Source organism: Amblyomma mixtum, chromosome 5 (assembly GCF_055824585.1).
Source record: "Amblyomma mixtum isolate Tamu chromosome 5, ASM5582458v1, whole genome shotgun sequence".
Classification (NCBI taxonomy): Eukaryota; Metazoa; Arthropoda; class Arachnida; order Ixodida; family Ixodidae; genus Amblyomma; species Amblyomma mixtum.
The window spans coordinates 74,824,739-74,850,812 of record NC_143016.1 but is presented as its reverse complement, the minus strand read 5'-3'; the positions used below and the strand labels follow the sequence as shown (position 1 = coordinate 74,850,812).

Here is a 26,074-nt window from a genome sequence, read left to right as displayed (position 1 = left end):
GCCAAATACCGCACTTCCAAAGCTGCTGAAGGCAAATGCTATTTTATAAACGCGATTAGGAGGACCTCTGCTTTTGTTTAGAATGAAGCTACATACCATGTGCTAAAGAAAGCAGCCTGAGAAAAGCGCGAGCTTACTTTGACTGCTCCGAACTTCCGGACATGGCTGGCACACGGTTCCGGGAGGCACTCAGGAAGCATCCTACCAGTGTCAGGCCACCTATCGGATGTGCCGCGAAGCTCAATACTCTGGGATCTTATCTGCACAGTCCGCACTCCCCCCCCCCCCCCCCCCCCCTTATTTAATCAGTGCCACACTCTTTAGGCACGAGCCTCATACCACTCCCTCACCTAAGAAAAAAAAAACATGACGCAAGGGGTAATGACATGAGCGGTAGCCGCTTTCTTCTCTGTGGCTCAAGTAAGAAACGTAGTAAGACGCATTCTTGACTAAAATTTGGCGTCTCGTCCTTTGGTATGTGTCCTTGGCCGCGACGACTTGGCGCGCAGACCTCAGCCAGCGTGCGTCACGAGGTGACGGTGGGGACCCTGGCGGACGCCACCTGGTATTTGGCTATCTTCAGGATGACGTGCTCCAGCGTCACCTCGCTCAGGCACACGTCGAAGACGTACTCGCCGAGGTGCTGCTTCATGTCGGTCAGCATCCGCGCCAGGTCATTCCACGGCGGCAGCCTGTCGATCTCGTACTCGACGAAGGCCGTCAGCTGCCCAGACAAAGCCGCCGAGGGCAGCGCCGACTTCACCGAGCCGTCGATGGCCTTCCAGGCTGCCGGGTTGTTGTAGGCTTCGGGCTTCAGCTGTAACGTGTGCCCAGACTTAACCTTTTAAGCACTCCAAACTTCAATTCTACTCTCAAAAGAAAACGTCAAGATGGCGGTGTTTTCGGAAAAATGAAAAGTTATCGCAACTATGCCACGTGGTTCAGTAGCCAGGTATTGTTACCAGCGGAGCGAGCACGTACACCCCATCATGCTAGAGACATTTCAGGTGATTTTCATAGCTGGGTGCACCGAAATAATTTTTTTTCGTGTAACCATACACCGCAAGCTTTTGTGGCCGATAGTACATACACTGGGTGGGAACGATAGGAAATAAGTGAAAAAAAAAAACAAAATTCGATATAAGTAGAAGGCAATCAAAGCCTAAAAAATTGAAAAGCCAGTGCAAGTAAATCAAGGTGTGCAAACAAAATTTGTAGGACCTTTAAGCTTTGCCTTTAAGAGTCGAACGCAATAGCGTGTTGCGGCGCTGCCAGCGAGTCCAAGGGACGCCATCGCCCATTCGGCGCGACGACTTGCCTTTAGCAGAAATCGAAAATTGATTTTTTGACGAAAATAAATAAAGCAGTAACAGTCTCACTTCCCCTGGTGGACACCCGAACCGCGCATGATACTTTTTTTTATGCAGCCCCCGATTACACGGCACCGGTTAGAATCCCAGCTGCAAGCTAGACTCTAACTTAACTAGTAAGTTTATGCTGCACGAAACGCTGAATCATATGACACTATCAGGGACATTCTGCGGCAAACGGTTGGCATGATACGATTGTTTTTTACGCAGACCTCGATTACTGGCGACATGCGGTGCCGACTACTACTACTACGCCGACGGCCTATCGACCGACCGAGCTGTATACATTTTTGACATTTTTGGCGCGTGACATTTTTCTGAGAATCGTTTGACGTGTTACTAAAGATGAAAAATACAGCACAAGAATAACCTGAACAGACAGTTGGTCATTAGAGAGGGCGGGAATAGGCGAGCATAATAGGATAAAATCAATTACCAGGGTAAAATACGTTGTTTTTTCAAGATAATCCAGTATTGTATACGAGCTGAGAAAATATGATGGAGTACACAGAGACAAACAATATTTACTAGATTATGTAAAGAAATTCAACAACCCTTAAGCCAGAATTGTATATTACGTCAACAATTTGTAAATCAAACACATAAAATATATGACAGTTTGCAGAAATGAAGACAAGAACTTTAAGTAAGACAACGCAGCACAAACGCACATAACTAAGAAGGACCTATTCAGTATGAAAAATAATAAAAAGTGCTCCCGAATGACGGAAAGAAACCAACGCAGAAAATAAAAAGGAAGCAGAAGAGAACTATGTAGGTCATAACATTTAAAGAGCGTAATAAAAGCTTATGACCCGATTACAAAGCGTCTATATTTGGCAGCAGTGGCGTTTGAAAACTGCTAACGTAGTCGAGGCGATATCAGACGAAAATTCTTTTCATTTGTTTGGTGCTAAATTTATCTGTGAATTATGATATTTTTGAAATATGCAAAAACTGGGCAGGCTTTCATGATCTTGCTTGCATGTCTTGCATGATCGAGGCGATAGAGGCGTGGAAAGGAAGGAAGTGGTAAATTGCGAATTATAGTAATATAAGATGTGAAAAATGATACTCAGCAAGATTTTATCCTGACGGCAAGACTACTAAGTTTTGCCGTCAGAAGCGATGATAAGCTGTTCTTCGGTAAATTGCGTTACCGTTGTGACCTGGGGTACCCAATAACGTACTAACCTTAAGCTTCAGCACGAACCCTCGGCAATGCCTGGCCTGTAACTCGGCCAAGGGGCCGATGCTGCGGAACAGGCCGTCCACCATGATGGCCATGCGGTCAGACATGATGATGGCATCGCACAAGCTGGTGGTGACCAGCAGCACGGCCGACTTGCTCAGCTGGCGCAGCACCTGCACCGACTTGTAGATGGTGCGCTTCGCGAAAGGGTCGAGGCCGGTCGCCGGGTCGTCCAGAAGCAACACCGGAGGCAAGCCCACGATGGCCACTGCCACTGCCAGCTTCCGCCGGTTGCTTGCGCTGCATTGAAGACGTGGGGACTCGATACAACGCTTAGTATCGATAACGTGAAGGTGCAGCAATAGGTTTTCTTATCTGCCACCGATGTCAGCGCGTTACCGAGGACTGAGTTGAACAGAGCACTATAGAAGTTTTGGCAACACAAAACCAAAGTGTAAACTTGGTATTTGCATCTACAACCTGAATTTTGATGCTCCTTTAAGTTCAAATCTGCGCTTTCAGACAGCAAAAAAATTCTATTTTCTTACCATCTCCTAATTAGGAAAACATTTATGAAGACCAACAGTGCTCTTGTAGCCAGAGTGCATGCAGGCTAAAATAATATCACTTAATGATTCTGAGAATAAAGAGAACATGAGTACATCTTATGGGCGAATGTTTCGTGCAGAAAGGCGGGGAGTTGTGCGAGCTTATGGAATGGGGCCCTCATTCCAGGGCTCCACTGGCTTCAGTTACACTGCGTATCTGTTGTATGAGGGTCCGTTGGTCCTCCAGGTTATCGCTGGTCAGCAGCGCCTCCTACCACTCAAAAGACGCGTTTTACGTCTGCAGAGTGTCTGGTTTGGTCCCATATCCGCATGAAATGTGGAAGAGTGTAGGACACAAGAAACGAAATGGACAGGACACAACGCCTCCTGCCCACTTCTTTTCCGCTTCTTGTGTCCTCGTCTTTCTGCGCTGAAAATTCGGTCAGATATGCCCAAACTAGCCTGAAAGAATATTCTTTCACTACTAAATTCCCGGCCCTCAAAACCTGCATTCAGAAACAAAGTTCTAGCTTACCTGCAGTTGTCGATGGTGTCTTCTGCGACGTCGGTCAGATTGAGCAGTGCAAACAGGTGCTCCACTAGCGTGGCCCTGCTGTGGTGCTGCACTCCCCGGATGTACGCGTACATAGTCAACGTCTGGCGTACTGTGAGCCGTCCAAGGAAGGCGTCGTAGTCGGGGCAGAGACCGATGGACTTCTCCCAACGGGCCACGTCTCCCAAGGACACGTCACCGATATACGCAACTCCTCCGCTCGGTGCCTGGATGCCCGAAAGCACGTCCAGGAGGGTAGATTTGCCGCTGCCGAGTATTCCCAGTACGGCTAGGGTCTCACCGGGGTCCACGTGAAAGCTGACACCCCGGAGAGCAACGAAGCTATCGTAGCTCTTTTTGAGGTCCAGTGCCAGAAGGGATGGCTTGCTAAGGTCATGGCGCTCGAGCACTTTGTGGACGTAGTTTTGCTCAGCAATGACGTCCGGAGACGCGCCCATTGAGGCTGGTTCCTCTATCTTGGCGGCAGGCGCAAACCAGTGACGCATGGTGGCGTGTTCGATGAGGACGAGCAGCATAAGGCACACAAAGCCTTCGATAAACATCACCGTCAGTTCCATCATGGCACCGTCCCTGCAGCGTAGCAAGGCCACATGACTCTCATATGTGTCCTGTGCGGACAGCTAAACTGTGTTTATTTTAAAATGAGAGGCTTTTATAAGCACGTCCATCGATGACCAACATGTGGCTCAGTTCTGCGATCACATGACCACTTCCATTCGTCGTCTTTGGGTGGGGCAGGCTCACCCGTGAGCACGTGACAAACCCGTGCATTCGCCCAAAGTGTCGCGTTTCATTTAAACTTAGTCGACAGTGGGTGGGACGCGTGAATGTAAGGTGCCACCATAAGCTTAGAAACGTAGCCAGAATGTCAGAATCCTAATATATGTGGCGGTTGAACACAGCGAGCAAGCACTTCAGACGCTGCCCGACAATATCGGCCGGCCTGTGCACACACATTTCCTAGATGAAAACCTAATAACGATGATGATCATGATGATCATGAATTTTTATAGCGCATGGGCATCTGCGGCCAAAGAGCGCCATGGCACAAGGTTCTTTCATTTGCTCAAGGTGAGATCTAAGCCCTATTGCCCAATCGCTTCACCCTGAATAAGCCGAGCACTTGGCCACGGGAAGCTTGTACCCATTGCAACACCGGTGGGTATCCGGCGGCACTGGGGATCGAACCCCGCACCTCCCGCATGCGAGGCCGATTCTCAACCACTTGGCCACCGCTGTGGTGCAAAAAACAACAAAAAACAATGAAAAACAATGAACTCATGCAGCAGCAGTATTGCCCCTCCACGCTGGCGACGCTTCACATTTGATTCATTGCGCAGATAGAGGCTAGAGCGCCCTCGCTCTGCCGAAGGCACACAGGGTTCGCGCCAGCATAGAGGTATGCGTAACGGTGCAGCAGCCCTTACAGTGCGTGTACACGTGGAGCGTACTGGGAAGGCAGGGATTAAAGAAGGGGTCCAAAGAAAAGGAATGACTGTACTACGCGTTGATATCTCAGATAACTGATCTGCAGCGCACGCGAGCCTACGTTAGAGTCTTCAAAGAATTGTGTAGGGCCCTGTTACCGGAAAAAGCAACAAGTGTGGGTAAAATAACAAAATGCGCTGCCGTCGGCGAAATACCGAATAAAAAAGGTTAACCTATCCACGAATCGACTGCAGTTGTTCAGCAGAAGCACACTTGCCTGTGGAACGAGGTAGTGGACAGCGGTTCTACAGAAGTGCCGTTGCTCTTGTAGTAGGTGGCGCAGCAGTAGCGAAGTCCGGTCATCATGATGGCGGCCTCTTCGGCGCTGTTGCGCACAAAGGCGCACACGTCGTAGATGAGGCTGGGATCGGATGCGTGCGAGCAGTAGGCGTTCTCGAAGGCCAGCTGGATCACCTTAACGTGCGCCCACGAGGCGCTGAAGGGCGGGCAGAGGTAAAGAAGCCAGAGTAGCGGATCCCTCGGGTGCTCCGTGCTGATCAGATCCTGGCCTAGCTCTGCCTCGACCACGTACAGTTGGTACCCCAACGTGGACACGACACCTGCATGCGTGAAGAGAGAAAGTTCAATTTTTAGAGCCTAGAAAATGCGTCTGCTTCACATATTTATGACTGGAAGAGGAGGAGATGACCGTAATTTTTCGGAATACAGTCCACCAAACATTCATTCATTCATTCATTCATTCATTCATTCATTCATTCATTCATTCATTCATTCATTCATTCATTCATTCATTCATTCATTCATTCATTCATTCATTCATTCATTCCGCTTGGCGTATGATAGCCTTAGATGCTTATGTGCCACTAAACCTAACACAACACAACATTCATGTATTCAGTCGGACTTACAGACATTGCACAGCATGTACACAAGCCGAGGCTAAATGAGACTACAGACAGTCTCTTGATAGATCCTTCGCCACGGGATTAGAACGGCACGATAGTAGATAAGCACTCTTTAAGCATTATACTTTGACATACAATAATGCATAATATTAATGTTTATAACTGAAAATTTCGCAATTCGCGGACTGCTTACATGAGCGGACATTACCAATTACTGCTCGCAAAAAGTGCTACCTTTGCATTATAATATCTCATGCAAAATAATGCAAATATTTTAGTCCCTGTCTGGTTTTCATGCATTCAAAAATCCACAGGGACACCTAACTACATCATGTTGTTGAAAGAGAGATAGCATTAGAAGCTGTTGATGCGTTTCCATCGTTTTTTTTGTCATTATTTCATGGTTGTGTTTGCGCATCCCCCACAAGTCTACGGGTGTTTTCCGGTGGCCGGCGCATAGAGGTGCCACTATTCCACGTGAAGCAAAGAGGATATGAAACGCCAACCAGCACTTTCCTACTCACTTAATTACTACTTCCTTACCTAGAAACTAATTACATACATACCCATTAGAATACAGTGGTAAAAGACTACTTGAAAGATCACGCGACATACATGTATACCTCCGCTTGTACGGAAGTCTTACAAGCGAGCATAAGTGGCCTTTAGGGATAGCCTGTCTGACTCGCAATGCAATGATCATAGGTCCGTGGTGAAAATACTTTAATGAAACTGTTTAGGAGGTTGTAGCGGCGGGTGGAGCTCTCAGTCCGGAACCCCATTGGCGTAGGCTGCTGTCCGCGCTCTTTAGATGAGTTCTTTTTAACTAGTTTCGTCCGAGCTGGTCAGAGCTGCTTCCCACCCCTCCTGCGTTGGCTGGTTATTGACAGTGACCGCCTGATTTCGTTGGCAGGCCCATACCATATGGTACAGGTCCGCCTTCTCCCCGCAGAATTTGCAGTGTGAGTCAAATGACTCAGGGTCTATTACGTGTAGTCTTCGTGGGTTGTTGTAAGTGTTGGTCTGTAGCTTTCGGAGGTGTTGTTCCTCCACTTTGTCCAGTGTCTTCCGAATCCTGACTAATATGCTTGAAGTTTTCCTTTAGGCTTAAATTTTTTACTTTTAGCAATTGCCATCATATGAGACATGCGGCGGTCTTTTAATTCGCATTACGTGCTTTTTATTCACTTCAATTCCAAAGATCCACGTCTAACGTGCGTTACGCTGCATCCGACGCCGACGGTACGACGCCGCTCTTTCCCCTGAATGGAACCCTGAACGCTGTCGCTTTCAAGTACCCTCTTAGATGCGAATCGCTCATTCTTTTGCGCTCCCGCCAAATTCCGTCCGAGACAACCATTCTCTCTTCCATCTTTTTTTATTATATGGCGCGGACGATTGCAAACATATAAGGCAATGTCAACAAAACAAGCAAAACAAAAGCAAGGCTAAACACTCTTCACTTTCATTCCATGCGCTCAAGAGCGGCGACCCCAATGCCTTTCTTCCCAAAGCTTTCGCCGCTCCGAAGCACGTTATGTATTGTTCAGGAGCTCCCAGGAATCGACCCCGGCAGCCTGCCCTCAGTAATGTGCTCACCTTTTTACCGCATTTCGGCCTGTTCTCCCCGCGACCAGTGACGACCAGCGTAACCAGACATCATTGTGTTCTTAACTGACTTAACCTTGAAACTAACACTACGGGCTCCCATCTAGTTTTCAACAGGGACTTGTGCCATCTGGCCCTTCCACACCCCGAGCACAGCCATCTTGCTGCTCGGAGGATGCTCGTGACACCTGCACTCCTGCATATTCATTGAATACCCACCTACAGCGACCCGACAACACAGGATACCGACATTCACTGATGCACAACTCAATTGTCAGTACTTTGTTTGTTTGTTTGTTTGTTTGTTTGTTTGTTTGTTTGTTTGTTTGTTTGTTTATTGGGGTTTTAGCGTCCCAAAGCGGCTCAGGCTATGAGGGACGCCGTAGTGAAGGGCTCCGGAAATTTCGACCACCTGGGGTTCTTTAACGTGCACTGACATCGCACAGTATCAGTACTTTCCGATCTGTTACACTGCCCCAGACTTGACGCACATTGTTCCTCCTCTCGGGGCGTTCTAGCAAGTCTACGAGAGACCAAAGTCCTGCCGACACAAAGAGCCGTGGTAGATGTGGTAGGTTTTGGTTTTATGGAGTTTAAGGTCCTAAAGCGATTTCAGCTTACGAGAGACGCTGTGCACTAAAGGTGCGCTAAAGAGGAATCTGAACTCGTCTTTTTACCGTGGGAACTCGATCTACGCTTTCCCAGCATTATTAGAAACTTCGAATTATTGTCCTGTACGGCCGAGTTCCCTAATTTAAATTGGTATAAACGCCCTGGCTCCCGCCTTGTTATGAACTCACCGCTGAAGGCCTACTAGGAGTCAACCAACGCGTGGAGTGCCTTTCAGGCAGTCGCATGGAGGCTTCGCTTTTGCTTTTTTGTTTTTTTTTAGGTTTCCGTGAATAAATAGATCCAGTCAGAGACCACATAGCTGAAAACTATTCACACTGAAATAAAAATACGTGTGGGCTCTTCGCTTCTGCCGATCGCTACGTATTACTCCGCCGATGGCAGAGCGCCAAGCCGACAAAGGACTGCCTGAAAGGCACTTCACGCATTCGTTGACTCCTCCTACCATCAGCGGTGGATTAAAAAAGAAGTCGCCAGCCGGGACGCTTAATCCCATTTAAATTAGGAAAATTGGCCGCACAAGACAATAATTAGAAGTTTCTAAGGGTGCTCGGGACATGTAGATCGAGTTCCCGCAGTAGAAAGACAAGTTCAGATTCCTCTTTGGTGCCTCTATAACGTGCAGAGACATCGCACAGTACATGGGCGTCTGGCATTTCGCTTCCACCGAAATGCGACCGCCGCGGCCGGGATCGAACCCGCGTATTTTGGGTCAGCAGCCGAGCAGCATTACCATAAAGCCACCGCGTCGGCTGGAACAACACAGGTAGTGTTGTCAGTAAAAAAAAAAAAAAACGTTATGCTCTTGTTTCATTACGTAATTTACAAGCACCCGGCGATGACGTAGCGCGTACGACACCCTGTTCAGAATAACTCATGGTTTTCGGGTCAGCAGCCGAACACCATTATCACAGAGCCACAGCGCCGCCTGTGCCCCAAAGTAATTCATTACATTACTAAATTACCAGACAACAAAAGCAATTCATTATGTTACAAATTACCGAAAACGTAAATTATTTTATTTTTATTACATTAATTCACTCGCTTACATATCTGGTGCGGTTTATAGAATATTTTTCATTTGAGATTTGTCTGAGAACAAGTTGTGCGTTGCAGAATTTTCATTATCAGAAGTTTTCGCTCATACTAGTGCTACGTTTCCGTCTACTTCGTGTTCCATCCCGCTGTCGAGCGGTAATGAGCGTGCTTGCTATCGCTTTAGATCTTGCTTTCAAAGAATATCGGTCACGTAACTTTTCCTCGCCGTAAAAATTAAGCGCTAGGCTGATTACCGGCGCCTGATTTCCATGACACATATACTGTTGGGTTGTTTCTATCTTTATGCTTTCCAGGCAGACAAGTAGTAGGGGGCCCTGCAGCAAAAGAATGGTTGCAATCGATCTAAACAACAGCGCTGAACGCTCTGCGCCCGTGTCGTGTCTGAAACTAACGCAATAACGCTTCATGACCCCTCGGACTATATACTAGGTAGGTAAATAAAAACCATTTACTTACTCAAGGGAAAGTTTGGTTTGGTTTATTAGGGTTTAACGTCCGAAAGCAACTCAGGCTATGAAGGACGCCGTAGTGAAGGGCTCCGGAAATTTCGACCACCTGAGGTTCTTTAACGTTCCCTCTCCGAATTTCTCTAGAATTTCGCCTTCATCGAAATTCAGCCGCCGCGGCCGAGAGCGAACCCGCATCTTTCGGGTCAGCAGCCAAGTGACGTAACCACTGAGCCACCGCGGCGGGGTGAACAACGATGGGAAGTTAGCCCTGTAGGCAATGCTTCAGCGATGAAATTGCAGTCCCCCCCCCCCCCCCCTCCCTTCAGAAAAAGCCAATCTTTCTCATGAAGCAAGTGCTAGTGAACAGATAGTCCTCAATAAAGTGAGCGCCGCTTCATGGAAAAGATAATTTTACTGGACAGTGGGAAATGACACCATTCACTATTGTCTGTTTCACCCATTCCTAACAAAACCACGCACCAATTGTGCCTTTTTATAGGGGACAGCATTGCCGGTTTGACATCAGAATATTAGCAATTGCCGTCACCGACTGGGCGGAGAACGCGAAATTCATTTCCATACTCCCATAATAGCGATACACACTTTAGTGCATTAGCGACGCGCTAAAGGGAACTAGAAGCGATAACCGCCTTTAGTTCCCTTGGCGGCCACCAAGTGGTGCTCATCTTTTAACATTAAAAATAGCGCCATATATCGTCCGTGACAAAAGAAAAAAAAAATAACAGAGCGTCTGCAGAAAAGAACGTGATAGGCCGCCATAGGCTTAGCATCATTCGCTGGGCGCTGTCCCGAATTCTGGGCAATGCTGCGGTTCACTTATGGGATCCTAGAGAGACTCTATCGTTGTGTGCACTGCACATCTAGAGGAAGTGTGAAACGAGGTAGGTACGCACCCGAGAAGAACGTCAGGGCGCTCACCACCAAGAATCCAGATACCATAGAGTCCGTGAGGAATGAGAAGAAGTAAACGAAAGGCAGCATGCTGTGCATGTGCATCACGTGGATCATGATGCTCATTATGGCTGGAATGAATATGAAGAAAAAGTTTATTAGTCTAAATAAACCAACATGAGCACTTCATAGCATGAGTGTGCGGCCGAGACGTATACGGCTAAGAAAGCCGATATCATGATGAGAACGTTCCCGGTTGCACAACGTTGGAAAAGATTAGCGCTTTTACAAGACGCTTCAGCCGCGCACCTGCGAAAATATATTAGGACTCGTTGTTGGGCTAGTTGGTGCTTGTAAAAGGTCTGGCGGAAGTTGTATTGGTTATGTCACTTCAAAGATAAAACATGTGTTGAACATAACACAAGAAGGAAATGTTGCGGTTTCCAAATGGTGCACATCTTCCCAGCGAGAATAAGGCTAGTCAAGTGATTAGTTTCGCATTATTAGGTCGCGTACGTGGCGTATGCAATGAAATGTTAAAATTTCCGTCATAGCGATTAGGCATATAAGCAGCAGTATACTAGTATACATAAGTAGTGACTGAAGGCGAAGGCGTTTGGTTAGATTACGTTCCAGAGACCGCACAGCCACGTGTCTACAGCGAGCATCATTCAGTGTTTTTTTCATCTACAGGTGTTCATTTCTTTGCGCTGTTTTTGAACTGAGCGAGTTTCATTGCCTGCTAGGGCGGAGTGCTGAGCGATGGCACTAGACAGCTAGACTTTACCAAGTGCGACTGACCTAACTATTAATTTAACAACCCAAGAGCACAAAATAACGCATGCTGGATTGCAGGGGGTGGTAATGCAATTCTCGTTTCAAAGTCGCATATTACCGGTGTTTCCATTCATGTCTCTCCACGTTTGAAGTTATTCCATGACTTCGGTGTGTGTTTAAGACCTTTTCAAGATTCAGCAGTTTGGCATGGGAAACTCCTGCTTTGACTTCCAGGCTGATATAATTAAACAAGTCAAATACAGACTATGAGAGCCTCCATTTCAGTGATTACGGAATGGCAGACCATGCAAGCACTAGAAAACCGAATTCTGACAAACCTTCCATTGCGCCCGAAAGTGCGAAATATGCCCTACCAACTACTACTGCCTCAGAAAAAATGACGTATACAGAATTAATTGTAAACTTCACCACTCAAGGAAAGTCGGCGGCCATTGCTATTCCCAGACTAGCTCATGAAACATGAGGAGAGAAAACCAAGACACACATGACACTGTTTGGATATTAGGTATAATTGTCTTAACACTCAGAAGTGGTACGTCAGGATTACCTTCCAGCGAACGCAAGTAATTTGTAACCCATCCGACGATCTTGCAATGTAACTGGAGACGACTCGCTGACCGTGGCACCTTTGTTAAACGGATACCCTGGTTCGTTTGTGAGTTCAGCTCAATGTCAGAGGGCTCATCAATACATCTGTGTGAGTAAGCTTGGACTGGAATGTGCTATACTTTCATTGAAGCCCAGCCCTCATTGTTCACCCGTGCATTGAGCATGTAGCGAACGGAGAAGCTGGCGCACTGGCCTAGGCAAGTCAAAGAAAGCGTTAAAAAATATTTCCTTCACATTGTCAACCGTAACTCTACAGAAACTCCAGTCATTGCTATAATGAAGAACCAACTTTCAAAGACAACGGAAAGAGGACTTTTGACATAAAGCAATACAAGGTGCCGTATACGAATGTCACAGAACACAGCGGTTGGCAGGGGCATGATATAGACTAGGAAAAAACACACGTGTCAGTCACTGAACGTCATCTTACGATCCACCATCATGTTGAGAGTTATCGAGTTTATTGTCTACAAACTTGGCCACCAACATAGCAGTATCCCATAATTACACGCAAGCTACCAACGCTACGTCTTCAACCTGACAAAACCACTTCCATTGCTCTTAGCTGCCTATTCAGAAAGTCGCTTTCTTTGTTTCATGCTCACCACCTTCTCTTTTTTTTTGCTTTTTTATTCATTTTCAGAACAAGTACACACAGTTGGTTAGACCCATAGCCCTCAAGGCTAGTGATGGATTGAAATGCTAAACGAGCACAATAATACTGGCAGACCTCATCCTGACCGGACAAAGCCACAGCACACTTCAATAATGCACAAATAATATGGAACGCTGAAATTCAAAACTACGGGGTATGATCGGTTAGAGTCAGCTGCAACCAAATTTTTAAATTAAATCAGACAAACTTTTTTATTCCTATATTTCCATGGAAATTAGCAAAACATGTTTTAAATATGCCTAAAAATTACTTTTTCTTTTACTTCGTTTCGCACTTTATTCCACACATGAGCTTCATTATATTCCATGAGTAGCTGGGCATACGTGCTATGACAAGGTGGTAAGTTAAACAGATTGTTGGTTGCAGCTCTGGTTTGTTTCATTGGTATACCTGAATAAACTAAGTGGCAGGGGGTTATTGGATCTTACTATAGTATTTCCCATTTCAGCTATCTATAGTTTATATGCCATTCACACTGGAAGTATGCAAAGCTGCTGAAAAGTGTCCTACTGGGGTAGGTACTGTTTGAAGATGTTATTATACGAATAGCAAGTTATACGAATAGCAAATATATTTTTGTTTATAAATTTTATTATGCTAGGTTATGTTATTTTTGATAATGCATATTTGTTCGCGTTTGACTCTGTGCGTGTCTACAGTTAAGATGGAAAAGTGTAATGACACAAACACACGGGAAGAAACGAAACGAAAAATCGCTCTTCGGTTCTATTCATTTGTTTTCGAAGCTGTGCGCTTTTCAGAACTTCATTTAAAAGACACGCACCGTAATTTTTCTACATCGGACAAATAAATTTACTAACGCAGCAAATAGCGCTGTAATATCGTCATTTTTCCTTGTAGGCTTGCATGTGCACTTTTATAAAATGAACTGGCAGTTTTACGAGATTTTCAGTGTACATGAGATTTTCCATCATAATTTCCTTCGCGAAGAACATTAAAACAGGGCGGAATATATATAGTGAGCATTTGCATGCACTTAGCCACAACCCTGCTCATGAAATCTGCATAACTTTTCTTTAATAACGGAGTAGTTACTCATTGACATCCACCCGAAAGCTGTTTAGCTTTCTTTTGTTGCCTTATGGCTGCGTTCGGGTGGATGTCAATGAGCAATTACTCCCTTACTAAGTCTGCTCCACCTTGGGGGATACCCCTAAACATATGATCATAACTTTTCTTTCTAGTGGTGCAGCTGCGACCCGGAGAGTGCTAGCTTGAATCTGTCCGTTATTTAAAATGTGCTCTCTATTCAGAAATCTGCCTAAACACGTTGACGTGAAAGCAAGAATATCACCAGCCGACTAGCCCAAAGCAGGTCTCGAATATTGCCGCATTGTGTGCCCGAAGCCTGTGCCTTTAAACATATCAAATATCATATGTCACCAGCATTAGGTCACCAAGAAAAAGAGATAAAGATGATTACCGTAACTGCGGAAGTACTGGTAGAAGATGAAGGTCGGGAACAGCATGCACAGCAGGCCCACGAGAGCGATGAACATGTCCCAGACGTAGTTGGCCAGCCAGTACATGGCCGGTGACACTCCCGACACGAACTGCATGCGCTTCGAGTTGCTGACGCGGTCGTCGACGGGGAAGAAGATGAAGCTGGCGGTGGCCACCGAAATGGCCGCCGGCAGTAGGATGAAGGTCATGAGCCTCAATGATATCATGTTGCTGAGGTCTTCGGCGTGCTTTGCGTTTTCTAGATGCCTTGAACTAATCAACTTCTTTCCCTCTTTTATCGGTCGCAGTACGGCTAGCACGTTGTCGTTCGGGTCGGTGGTTATTTTTTGCAGCAGGATCGTAGAGAGGATATTGATGGACAACGACTGAGTATGGAAGGCGTCGCCGCTGTACCACGCCACGGCTTTACCCTGGGTCGGGTTTTCCTTGTCGGCGACGAATTGGGCTCCGAACAGATACTCACTCCTGCCACGGTCTCTTCTCTCTCTGTCAAGGAATTCATCCATATTCGGTACTTTGTCCACAGGATAATTTTGTGATAAAATGTAGTTCTTGTAGCCGGACTCCCCGACGCCACTAGACGCGTCATCAAAAGCGACAAACGCTTTTTCAGTCTTACGGAAGGAATTCAAATCGTAAGCGATGTTGTCAGCGGAGAACGGTACAGACAGCTGGGGACCTGTAGTGGTCTCAAACCCGCCGCGCAAAATGAGGATAACAGTGGGCACAATGAAGCCAAACATCGGCAACGCCAGGGTCTGCCACGTGTAGTGCCGGCGCTTGTAAAGCATGGCCACGAACAACTGTGCCGCACTGGGCTTCCCCGGTTTGAGGTCGTAGACGGCCTTGACGTGCTCCTGTATCTCCAAGGACGATTCATACTTCTCTCCACCGGCAATTATGCCCCCATGGTCTTCCGTGAGCACTGTCATGTTTGGTACGCTATAAGCGACGTCTTCGGTAATGCCATATTTCTTTTCGTGGCCCGCTGGGCCTACTGCCAAGCGCTTCTTGTATTGGTAGTCGCCCGAGTCCATTTCAAGTATGATGCGAAAGAAAATGTCCTCCATTGTGACGAAGCTGATAGCGAGAGACGCTATGTTTAAAGACCCTTTATTAGCTTCTAGCCTGTTCAGCACAGTCGCCACCGGGGCGTAGTCTTCGTGGTGACCAAGACCGATGGCGGCGAAAGCGCTCTGGTCTTGAAGGACGCGCGCCTGTGGGATTGTCTGGCGCACACTGGCCAAAGCACCTCGGCCGTTGAAGTTAGGGCCCTTGAATACCCTCACAGTGTATCCCCAGCCATAACGCTTTTGTATAAAGGGAGTGGTGCCATAGCATTTGTGAGCGGCGTAGCCCAGCACTGCAAGCCTGTCCGCTCGTCTATCGACTTCATACACGTTTTGCGTTGCTGCGATGATGCACATTGTACTTTTCACTGAGGTCAGTGCATTCCAAGCTATCTTCCTTGACGCTGGAGTCATCCGTACCATAACTTCATCCATGACAAGAACTTTTGGGCATGTAATGAGAGCAATGGCAAGGCTTAGCATCTTCTTTTCGGACTTATCGAGATTTACGCACACGGTGTTCATGATTGGCCCAAGTTGGAGCATGTCTCGCACCTGATTTAGCTGGGTGCCCAAAACAAGATGTGCCTCGTGTTTCATGGAGCCAAAGAAAACCAGGTGTTCATAAACAGTCAGCTCGAGGAAGAGCACGTTTCGTTGCTGGACGTAGGCAATATGCTGTCGCGCCAAAGCAGTCTGCAGCGCCATGTCGTAGCCGAGAACAGTTACCTGACCGGCACTCGGGACGACAAAGCCTGTAAGAATATTGCACAGGCAAGTTTTTCCCGCTCCGCTAGGAGCCACGATACCCAGGATCTCTCCGTTGTACGCCTTTAAGTTCGTGTCACGCAGAATGTGCTTCTGCTTGCCCTCGTACTCAAGTTGGCTGACGGTGACAGCGGCTTCCCCGGGCGGGTACTTCTGGAAGTGGTGTCCGTCAGGTGGCCTCGGTTCGATGACCTTCACGCTGCCCTGGGCACCGGGTATCCAGTAGCTAATGGTGAACGGAAACCATGGCTCTAAGGGCACGCCGACTACCGAGGGAAGCACGTTGCCGAAGTACCAAATCATGATGCCAATTATTAAAGTGAAGGCCAGCATCACAGTCCAAATCTCCACCATTGTGACATTGTCGAGGCTGAGAACGGCTTCCTTTACACTTCCAAAACTGTACGATTCCCCTGGAAGTGACAAACAGGCATATAGGTGCAACTACACATGAAAACACAACTTAAATGCTATAATGTACGGAAACCTAGTGAAACGCTATACACATAAAATTTGAATGGCTGCATCGGCAATATACCACAAAATCTGTCCCCCAAGTATGTTCTGCGTTTTTTTCCCCTGCTAGGGATCACCAAATCAAGACACAAATATTTCCGTTGAAACGCAAAAGTCATCAAGAAACGAAAGCAGAAACTTAATTCTCTGGGGCCGTGCGCTTCTTACGGTAAAGTGGAATCAGTATACTTTGCATATTACGCCTGAACCACCATTAGGTAGCGCTCGGTGCGCTTGAAGCACCGATTCTGCTTCCAGGCAGTGGTTCTTATAGAAACGACAACTCTTAATGTTGTATTTATTTTGATCTCGTGGTTATTGTTTATAATGTAAAGACATCGTGAAAGTAATCCACAGGTTGATGCTCCAAAGTCTTGAAAAGGTTTACGGTGTTTACCGTCACAAAGCGACTCAGGCTATGATGGACACCGTAGTGAAGGGATCCGGAAATTTCGACCACCTAAAATTGTCGAGAAGTACAGTCTTGATGCACCACTATTTTGTTAGCGCGATGCGAAAGTATATTCTTCGTTACATGAATAGTTCTTGCCGTGAAACGAGGTGGTAGGTTTTTTTATGCTAAGTGATATTTTTTCGCCCACCACTGCTCACTTTTCGGCTGAATTGCAAGCTCCTGCTATAGCGAGCGTTCGCACCAGCCTGGACGGCTCTGAATGGGATGCTCAGAGCTAGGTTGGCGTTGGGATAATCGAACAAAAAAAGTCCCAAATTATCAATGCGATTCATGCGATACAGTACGCGTTACTGTTAGTGTTTTCGCCTGAAGGTGACGAGTGGAGTAATGCTGTTCATCAATAACAGTGTAATACGCTGTAGACCTTCCCCGCTCGGCCGATTCAGTCCAGCAATCAGAGTGGGCCACGCCGTACCCCCTCAACACTCTCTCCACCAGTCGAATAGGTTGGCGACCGTGGTTTCCATCTTGCCACCTGACACCTCCCATCGAATCGTCCTCTCATCTCATTCTCCTGCCCTCTCCATTCCTCCTCTTTCCTTCCCTCCCCTGTAACCATTTCCTTCTTTTTGTCTCCTGTCCCCGGATGCTTCACACGCAGGCACCAACGCCGAACACAGTTTTTTTTTCGCTGATAGTTGTTTCAATGCTCACGCATGAAAGCATAGGAGAGGCCCTATCATAGCATAGGAGAAAGCTGTAGCCCCTTAAGCGTCGCTGGCGAAAGCTAGGAGCATTTTTTGAACCTGTTCGGGCTCTGTGAGACTTCGGCCAAACAGCCATAAACACGCTGTACTGGAGGACTTCTCTTTGAGATGCTTCATTGCTCTCGCATCGCCGTAAGGCATGCGTAGTCGTAATGGCCGGCGGCATGCGCAAATAAGTAAACAATAAAGGTTGCGTTATAGGAAGTCAGCAAATCTCCTGGACAAGAAGAGCGACACTCTGAAGTCAGCAAATCTCCTGGAAAAGAAGACCGATTCTCTCTTCTGGATTCTTAAAAGCGGCGTCACCATTTCTCCTATTTTGTTTTTCCTTCCTCATGTTCGCGTTCATGTTTAGAGGCGATTTGTTATTGCCACGAGCTCCCAGTAGTTGCCAAATAGAATTTGTACTTGCCTACCATGAGGGACCTACGTGACCTACGTAGAGGTCTACATTAACCTCCCCACAGTAAGCGCTACATGTTTCCACGAAGGAGATTACTTTAATTCTTGAACACACAGTTGGCTTATAGACCATTCTTTGGCGTAACATGCGTTTTAAAGTACCGCATTAAGTGCAAAGAAAACTCACGTGTTATGGCGGCACATCCCAGGATTCTGAAGCACCAGTGGAGGCCCATACACGGCGAAAACGATGACAGAAGCTTTGAAGTTCGACCCAGGGTTATGTAGTCCGCGGCATAGCCATGGAAGTCGTCAAAGGCGTACCAGGGTACCAGATAGGATGTGAGCCAGTAGCACAGGGCAAATACCACCGCAGCCGTTGCGTTTCTGAAGAACAGTGACACTAGCATGGCCTTGAAGATGTAGAGCACGGTGAATATCAGGAATGTCACGATGACCACGAACTTGTCGATGCCCATGAGGTACGTCTGGGCGTGTTGGCCGCTCTCCCAGTTGGGTGCGACCAGCATGTGCGTCAGATTGCACAGGACGCCGATGAGGCCGACCATCATGGAGGCGATGAAGTGGCCCAGGAAGTAGATGGCGCTGTTCAAGCCGACGAAGCGTAGTTTCTCGCGCATGCCGCTGTGGTGCTCCTCGACGAGCCGGCCCACCAGCGTGCAGAATGGCATCATGTAGCCGATGCCAGCTCGGAGAGCGGTGAAGCTGTAGCGTGACCTGAATGAATGCAAACATTGGAGAAGAAGAATATACTGTACAAGCGTCGGTAGTGATAGTAAAAAAAAAAACAGAGCAAAAAGATGGCTTAAGATAGATGGCTTATGGTGTTTAACGCCCAAAGGCGACTCAGGCTAGAAGGAACGCATCAGTGGAGTTCTTCGGGTAATTTTCACCACCTGGGGTTCTGTAGCATGCACTGACAACGCACAGTACACGGGCCTGTGGCATTACGCCTCCATCAAAACGCGAAAGCCGCGGCCTGGACCGAACCTGCGTCTTTCGAGTCATCAGCCAAAGAACTTACTTACGCTGGTAAAAAGTGAGTGCGACATATCTAGATAATACAGACAAGTTAAGCCTATTGGACTACTGTCGCAACATAGCTTTACGGAACCAGACCAGCAGACGTTCACTCCTGCGATAGCAGGTTACAGCATGCATGTTCTGGTTCACGTACTAGGTTCGGCTACGTGTGTTTATTGCAATGACGAGAGCAAAGGCTTCAACTTCCGGAGGAAAGGTCTTCATGCAGATGCTCCTCATGCCACGCCGCCGTGCTAAGCGTCAAAGATCTGACCATCGGGCTTTGAGTTTTGAGCATATCCGTTCCCTCTTGCGTCACGTTCTAGGTGTGGCAGAAAACCTCTTTAATACTGCAACAGAGTTGTAAAGTGGGTTGGTTGATTCCTGCTTTGTATTTCGGAAAGAAAGAGCGGTCGTAAGGAACTCGACGTTCCCATTTTCCCTCTGGTTCTCTATCGGTCATGCGCTTGATATTACTGTGATTAATACTGTTTGAGCATCGTATTTAAATTAAAAGCTGCTATTTACGTGCTCTGTGCTTCGCAGAACTGCAAAATAGCGATACAAAAGATGTAAATGTTTCCGACCGGGAGTCTAAATGAAGAGAGGTGAGGAACTCGGAGTAATTTAATAACCGTCTTGTCATGACAAACCGACCGAATAGTGACTTTCCGTATTACGAATGTAATAACTCTGTCAGGCTTCACCAAAGTACTTCAAATATGTAAGCCTCTTACCCCAATAGAAATAGTGACGACGCATGGCTCGCCTATGCGAATTATGCGAATTTAGGCCTTATATATCGTGAAAAGGAAAGTACATGCCAGCGAACCGACGGAAATGAAATACGGTCGAAATATTTCCCCAAATGGTGGAAATTAAAGATCTTTAATGATTGCCATCGATCCACAGACGACGTCGCGTCCTTTCAGCTTGTTACCACTCTCCTTTTCTTTAATCATACAGAACAACTCTGGACAAAAGCATTTCTGAACGGGAAAGAGTTTGTTAACGCATTATTTAAATAAGATTTCACTATAACAATCAATACATCCGCATATCTCCCGTCAACAGGCTGGCATTTCTTGCTATTAAGCTTTTAGGGATCGTCAAAACCGTTCTCCATTGGTTTTCTATGGTAGTCTTAAGTGCTCCATGCTAGCGATGGAAAACGTATAAAAGGAAGAGTTTGCCACACATAGGAAGAATGGGCCATTATCTTCAATATTTCTATAACAGTACCTTACAATTTTCCAATGATCAAAATGTTTTCAAGAATGTTGTACATGGCGGCACTTGAATCTCTTTCTGCCATTAGAACCCCATTCGTTCAAACGGCAATGTTTTGCTCTTTTTCGGTTGGGTTTGGTTTGTTTGGGTTTAACGTCCCAAAGCGACTGAGGCTATGAGAGACGCCGTAGTGAAGGGCTCCGGAAATTTCGACCACCTGGGGTTCTTTAACGTGCACTGGCATCGCACAGCACACGGGCCTCTAGAATTTCGCCTTCGTCGAAATTCAGCCGCTGCAGCCGGGATCGAACCCGCATCTTTTGGGTCAGCAGCCGAGCACCGTAACCACTGAGCCACCGCGGCGGGGCTGCTCTTTTTCAGCACTCTGTTTTGCACACAGTTAGAAACAAGCGTCACAGCTCCTTGTCAGCCTGCCTAAAAGTAGTCGAGAGTAACGTGCACAAGTCAGCATACCTTCGAGCACTTGCAGATCTTTCGTTCCACTTTCTACGCAAATGTTCTACACACATACCTCCTATCGACAAGCAACGTTCAGCTTAATTGTGAAAAAAAATCTGATGTCGCATTTAAATGCAGCTAAAAAAGAAATTATTTGTCTCGGAAGCAAACCTCGTAACTAATTATGAAAGAGCTGCTTGCCACTTGTTTCTAAAAGTGGTGTAGAACAAACTACTGAAAAGATGTGAAAAAAAGGTGCGAGTTTATACGGCCAATGTTTCAACTCGGCTCTTATTAGTGACCGCGGCAGGTCCTCAAACTCCTTACACTGAAAAGCCTCATTGTTATATGCGGCCAAATCGCCAAAACAGCCAATAATGTATCAAACCTGGATATTTCAAATTATAGGCTGTATCGAACAAATAGATTATCACTTTGAAAATCCTGCTTAAATTATAGGAAAGTTACTTTGAATATCGCACTCGAATTTAACCGGCCGTTGGATGTTTCGAATGGGCAGCAGCGGCCATTCAAGTGGCGCTTCTCCAGACGGCAACCTCCGATAAGTTTTTGAGCACGGATGCGGGTCGGCGGCGCGGCCTTGGACATTTCATGACAGCGCTAGCGCTGTGAAACCGAGATGAACGTGGCAAGCACTTGAGAGTGGCCTTCGGTTCCGTACTCACTTTCCACGTCACATAGCTGCCATGACGTGAAGCCGACCAAACTACTGGTTCGGTTTGGTTTATTGGGTTTAACGTCCCAAAGCGACTAAGGCTGTGAGAGACGCCGTAGTGGAGGGCTCCGGAAATTTCGACCACCTGGGGTTCTTTAGCGTGCACTGACATCGCACAGTACACGGGCCTCTAGAATTTCTCCTCCAAAGAAATTCAACCGCCACGGCCGGGATCGAACCCGCGTCTTTCGGGTCAGCAGCCGAGCACCACAACCACTGAGCCACCGCGGCGGCCCGATCAAACTACTAAAGCTACTAAAGCTGTATTAAAATTTCAAGAAGATATTCTTCAATCAAAAATGGCAGTGGCTTAGCTCAACTAGGCCAGGATATACTAAGCTAAACCAGTTTCGTCTAATGGCATTTCGGTAGCGACGTCGCATTTCGGCTGGCGAGGTGAGCGGAGGCGAGCGCAACGACGCGGCAAACGGAGTGACGTCATACCAAACGGCGGCGGCTACGAGGCACGCGGTGTGACGTTGCTAGGCAACGGCTGCGGCGGTTGTTGCGCCAGCGCTAGGCGGCGGCGGCTGCTGTGGCGGTTGCTAGGCAATGGCTCAAGGTCGGTCTCTGTGCCTCCTCGGAGCACCGCCACAGCGAAATCGGAAGTACGTAGCCAATGTTGCTTTCGATACAAAAACCTAGTGGTAAGAGGATTACATCTATTATGATAGGCAGTGGCTAGCTCCAGAGGACCGCCTGCTGCGGTTTCGATCTGAAGCAGCTTAGGTCTAGCAGTGGCGACTGAGTGGTGCGATGCCAGCCCAACGGAGGGCGGTGAGTGCAATTAGGTGAGGGCAAGTGTGAGTGCAATGTATTCTTGCTTCTAGTTTACACATAAGCGTCCATAATGCCATTTTTATATATCGAATTATTCTTATATCGAAATTCATCGAGATCCCCTTCGAGTGCGATATACCCGTGTTCGACTGTAATCTTTTTAGCGTAAAGTTTGGAGCCTATTTGACTGGAATTTCATGCCAGCCTTTGACTCTCTCGTCTATTCGTGTGAAACTGTGGCTAAGCCATTTTTTAAATAAACAAGACAATAAGCCCTTACTTTTGCGAGGCAGGACAGAAGAAGCAAGGCGGAGGCATAAGGAATGCTTGTGCAAAGCTTCATAACACTGTTATAAAAGCAAGACAGTGAAGTCCTGTACGCAACATGGGAAGTAATCATCGCCCCATCGTGTCGCTGTGAAAGCAGCAGTAAGATGTGCATGCCCCCAAACCACTTCGTTTGAAGACTACGGCTTCCCTAGACATCCCTTGTTTGATCATTCTCACTTTCACAGCCTTTGAAAATATACAGCTGGTGAATAAGCCACCCAAATTTGCCAGCTACATTCAAAAGCTTTTTTTCATCGAGGGCAACGTATCGACAGCAAGCGAATATGTTGATGGTTCGGCATATCTGCACACACCAAGGTGGACCTGCCACTCAGAAATATCACATGGCCCTGAAAAACATGTGGTGTCTCAACTTCCTATAACAGGCCATTCGGAATATTCTTGAGACACGTTTTATTTTTCAGAGAAACGAGCTTCATGCTTTTTGCAGTTTAATGATAGCCGTCCTGTACTCTAGGATCACTGCACAGATTAATCAAGAGAAGGTCACTCTAATGTTCGCATCGCGGACATGAAGAATTTCAGCGCAATACTCTGATGTTCAAGCCACCATTACTCGTTACGCCGGCGAAAGACAACACTTACGTATGTCATTCGCACATTTGTTTAGATCGCGGTCAACCGTTCTCAACGACCTCTTAGAACTGGTGGTTTGTAGGGCGCAAATAGCACTTAGTGCAGAGGCCCTACTGATTTCAGGCATACAGATCTCTTTTCGCGTTGCATACATGGACTTTCATTATTATGGGTGCCCATCCGCATTTACTCCACTCAATTAGGCGACCTGTCTAGGCGACATCAATCCCGCCTGCCCAGCAAGCACTCACTTGACGTCCAGGGGATGTGGACCCTCGTGCACCCTGTTAGTGGAGATAGTGTACTGCCGCTCCTGGGAGTTCAGCTCCTTGCGCACCATGGTCATGTGCCCCTCAGCGAGCGCCATTTGGCAGAAGGCTACCGACTCACGCTGTGTCAGAGCTGTCGGCAGTGGCTCCAACAACCTGAAGCTTTTCACGCGCTGCGACAGGTAGCGGAAGTCGTCGTAGAGATCCACACGGAACTTGAGGTCGCGTGGATAACCGCTCGGCAGCAGCCGCCGGTTCGACGACTCGAAAGACAGGAGCTCGAGGCCCACGACCCGTTGCTCAGGCCCTCGCTTCGGAACAGGCGCCACGCGTTTGAACGCTTCTGCCATGGTTTGCAGGTTTGGGTATCCCTTGATCTTCGGTGGCTCCATGGGAAACGCTGCCTCAATCAATGCTTTCGCGTGCTCGGAATCGGGAGTGTAGAGGACCTGCGAAAATGAACACGAGGAAAAGTTTTTTTTTTAATTTACATGGTGTTTTTCCTTTCACGTCGCGACATTAACTTTGAATAAAGGGAGGCAGCGTTATGCTTATAAATATTAAACAATCTCCGAAGTTAGGCGGCAAAAGTTGCAACCGAAAACTCCCGCCTTCTTCCACTGTAAGAAAAGATGTCGTGGTAAACCTAGCACCTGTGGGCAGCAAACTGGATGCTCTCAAAGATATGATATCTATGATGACGTCATAATTCTGGACCTTGGGGAAGGTGTTGTCACTGGTACGCGGTATGGGATACGATATAACTATCATTTGTTCGTCAATAGCAAGAAATTGAATATGACAAATTTTGTAATATTTAACTACAGGTGCATAAGGAATATGTACAGTGCGACTGCGTGAAAATCGGAAGCACTGACTTTTACCCCTGCTATTCTTGAGCAGCGATTGTGACTGATGAATGAATCTTGGCTTTGCTTCATGCCGCCACATTTATAAGGGATAAACAGTATTGTCTAAAGTAACCAAATCAAAGTTGTTGTTGAAAGCATGTTTGGTTTGTTGTACTGAAAAATTGCCTTCGCGAGCAGAGCCCGTCTCTGCGCTTAATTCAATAACGCTGTGGGAATTATGCGCAGTGTGTCAGCTACGGTAAGCCAAGAGTTTCTGGAAAACTGGAGCACGTTATGGGAATACAACTAAAATCGGAGTGGTTGCAAGCAGGAGTTTTATTTTGTGCCGCAGGCTCTCAATATGTTGTCCCGAAGAAACACTAACTAGTACTAACATTAATGCTTTAACGCTGGTAAAAACAAACACTGTAGATGCAGAAACTGCCCTTGCAAGCAGTTGATATGTGGGGCATTCAGTTCTCAGTTGCCATTTACCTTATAATTCTGATTCTCAAAATCATGGGAAAGAAGAAACCACATAGGAAGTCAATATCATAGGGAGGGTAATATTGAGTTGATAAAATGAATTAAAAAACGCTCGAAGTAAGCAGTAATTACTCATTAGCATCCATTCAAATACACCAGATCATATTTAAAAAAGAATTCGCTGTCACGTTCCGCGTGCGTGAGTAGTAAAGACCAATTTATGTTAAGTAACCTGCTCAATGAGTATTTCCGTCAGTTTCGTCTTTAGTTCCAACTTGTTATACCTGACCATATAGGGCGAGTTTTTTGCACAGACTCAGTAAGTCCGGATACCGTAAAATTCTTAGCGTAAGTTTACAGAACCTGGAACCTTCCTCCACATAAGCAAAAACTATCAAACGAGCCTATTTTACCGTCACGTATTTCCATTCTTCTCAACTAGAACGAAGAGGAAAACAATGTCGTCGTTATGTACTTGAGCCGTGAGCAATTCAGCTCTTTAATTTAAGGACAGCGCTGCAGGGAATGCTCTAGTCTATAAGGTATTAGGCGTTAGGTTAAGCCCTTCATGTGAAGGCTTTATACAGTTGGAGGTAAGCGCAGTGTGTGTCCATCTTTCTGTGTCTTTTTGTTCAGAGCGTTTTTACGATCCTGCAATGCATAACTACCTGAAGCCCGAACACTGCCGCTGCTATGTTAAGGCACGGTGGTTAAGCCTTTCGGGATTATGCATTAAAGTAAAGACCCTATAACAGGTAGTAAGGCTTATTTCAGAAGAATATGGGCAACTTCATGCGAGCACTTTGAAAAATCCGCAGAACGATACTCTGCAGTTAGCGCGTGATGCACTGACCAGCTGGGGCTTCCGAAAGGCGCTCAGGTTCCGTTCGTCGTACACGCTCACAGTGGAGAGACGCAGGCAGTCCGCGCCGGACGGCGACGGCTCCAGGTAGGGCCGGTCATTCTCGATGCCCGCGAACGAGAGCACCACGAGGAAGATCTCGGCCAGCGCCAGGAAGTAGTGGCGCTTGATGAGCTGCACGTACACGTCCTTCCATATGATGGCGGTGATCTGGGCGAATACGCCCAT

At 47.0% G+C, this 26,074-nt stretch overlaps 1 protein-coding gene across 1 annotated transcript; it reads right to left on the bottom strand.

Annotated features, from left to right (window-relative positions):
- Positions 1–520: 520 nt before the first annotated feature.
- Positions 521–26,074, bottom strand: LOC149342691 (phospholipid-transporting ATPase ABCA3-like). The gene is made up of 9 exons (XM_089542208.1): positions 25,838–26,074; positions 23,630–24,096; positions 18,390–18,940; positions 14,224–16,515; positions 10,699–10,827; positions 5,390–5,732; positions 3,646–4,254; positions 2,565–2,862; positions 521–817 (listed from the first exon to the last, which is right to left on the bottom strand). The coding sequence occupies exons 1-9, from the start codon at positions 26,072–26,074 to the stop codon at positions 527–529; spliced, it is 5,217 nt and encodes a 1,738-aa protein (XP_089398334.1). The 3' UTR covers positions 521–526.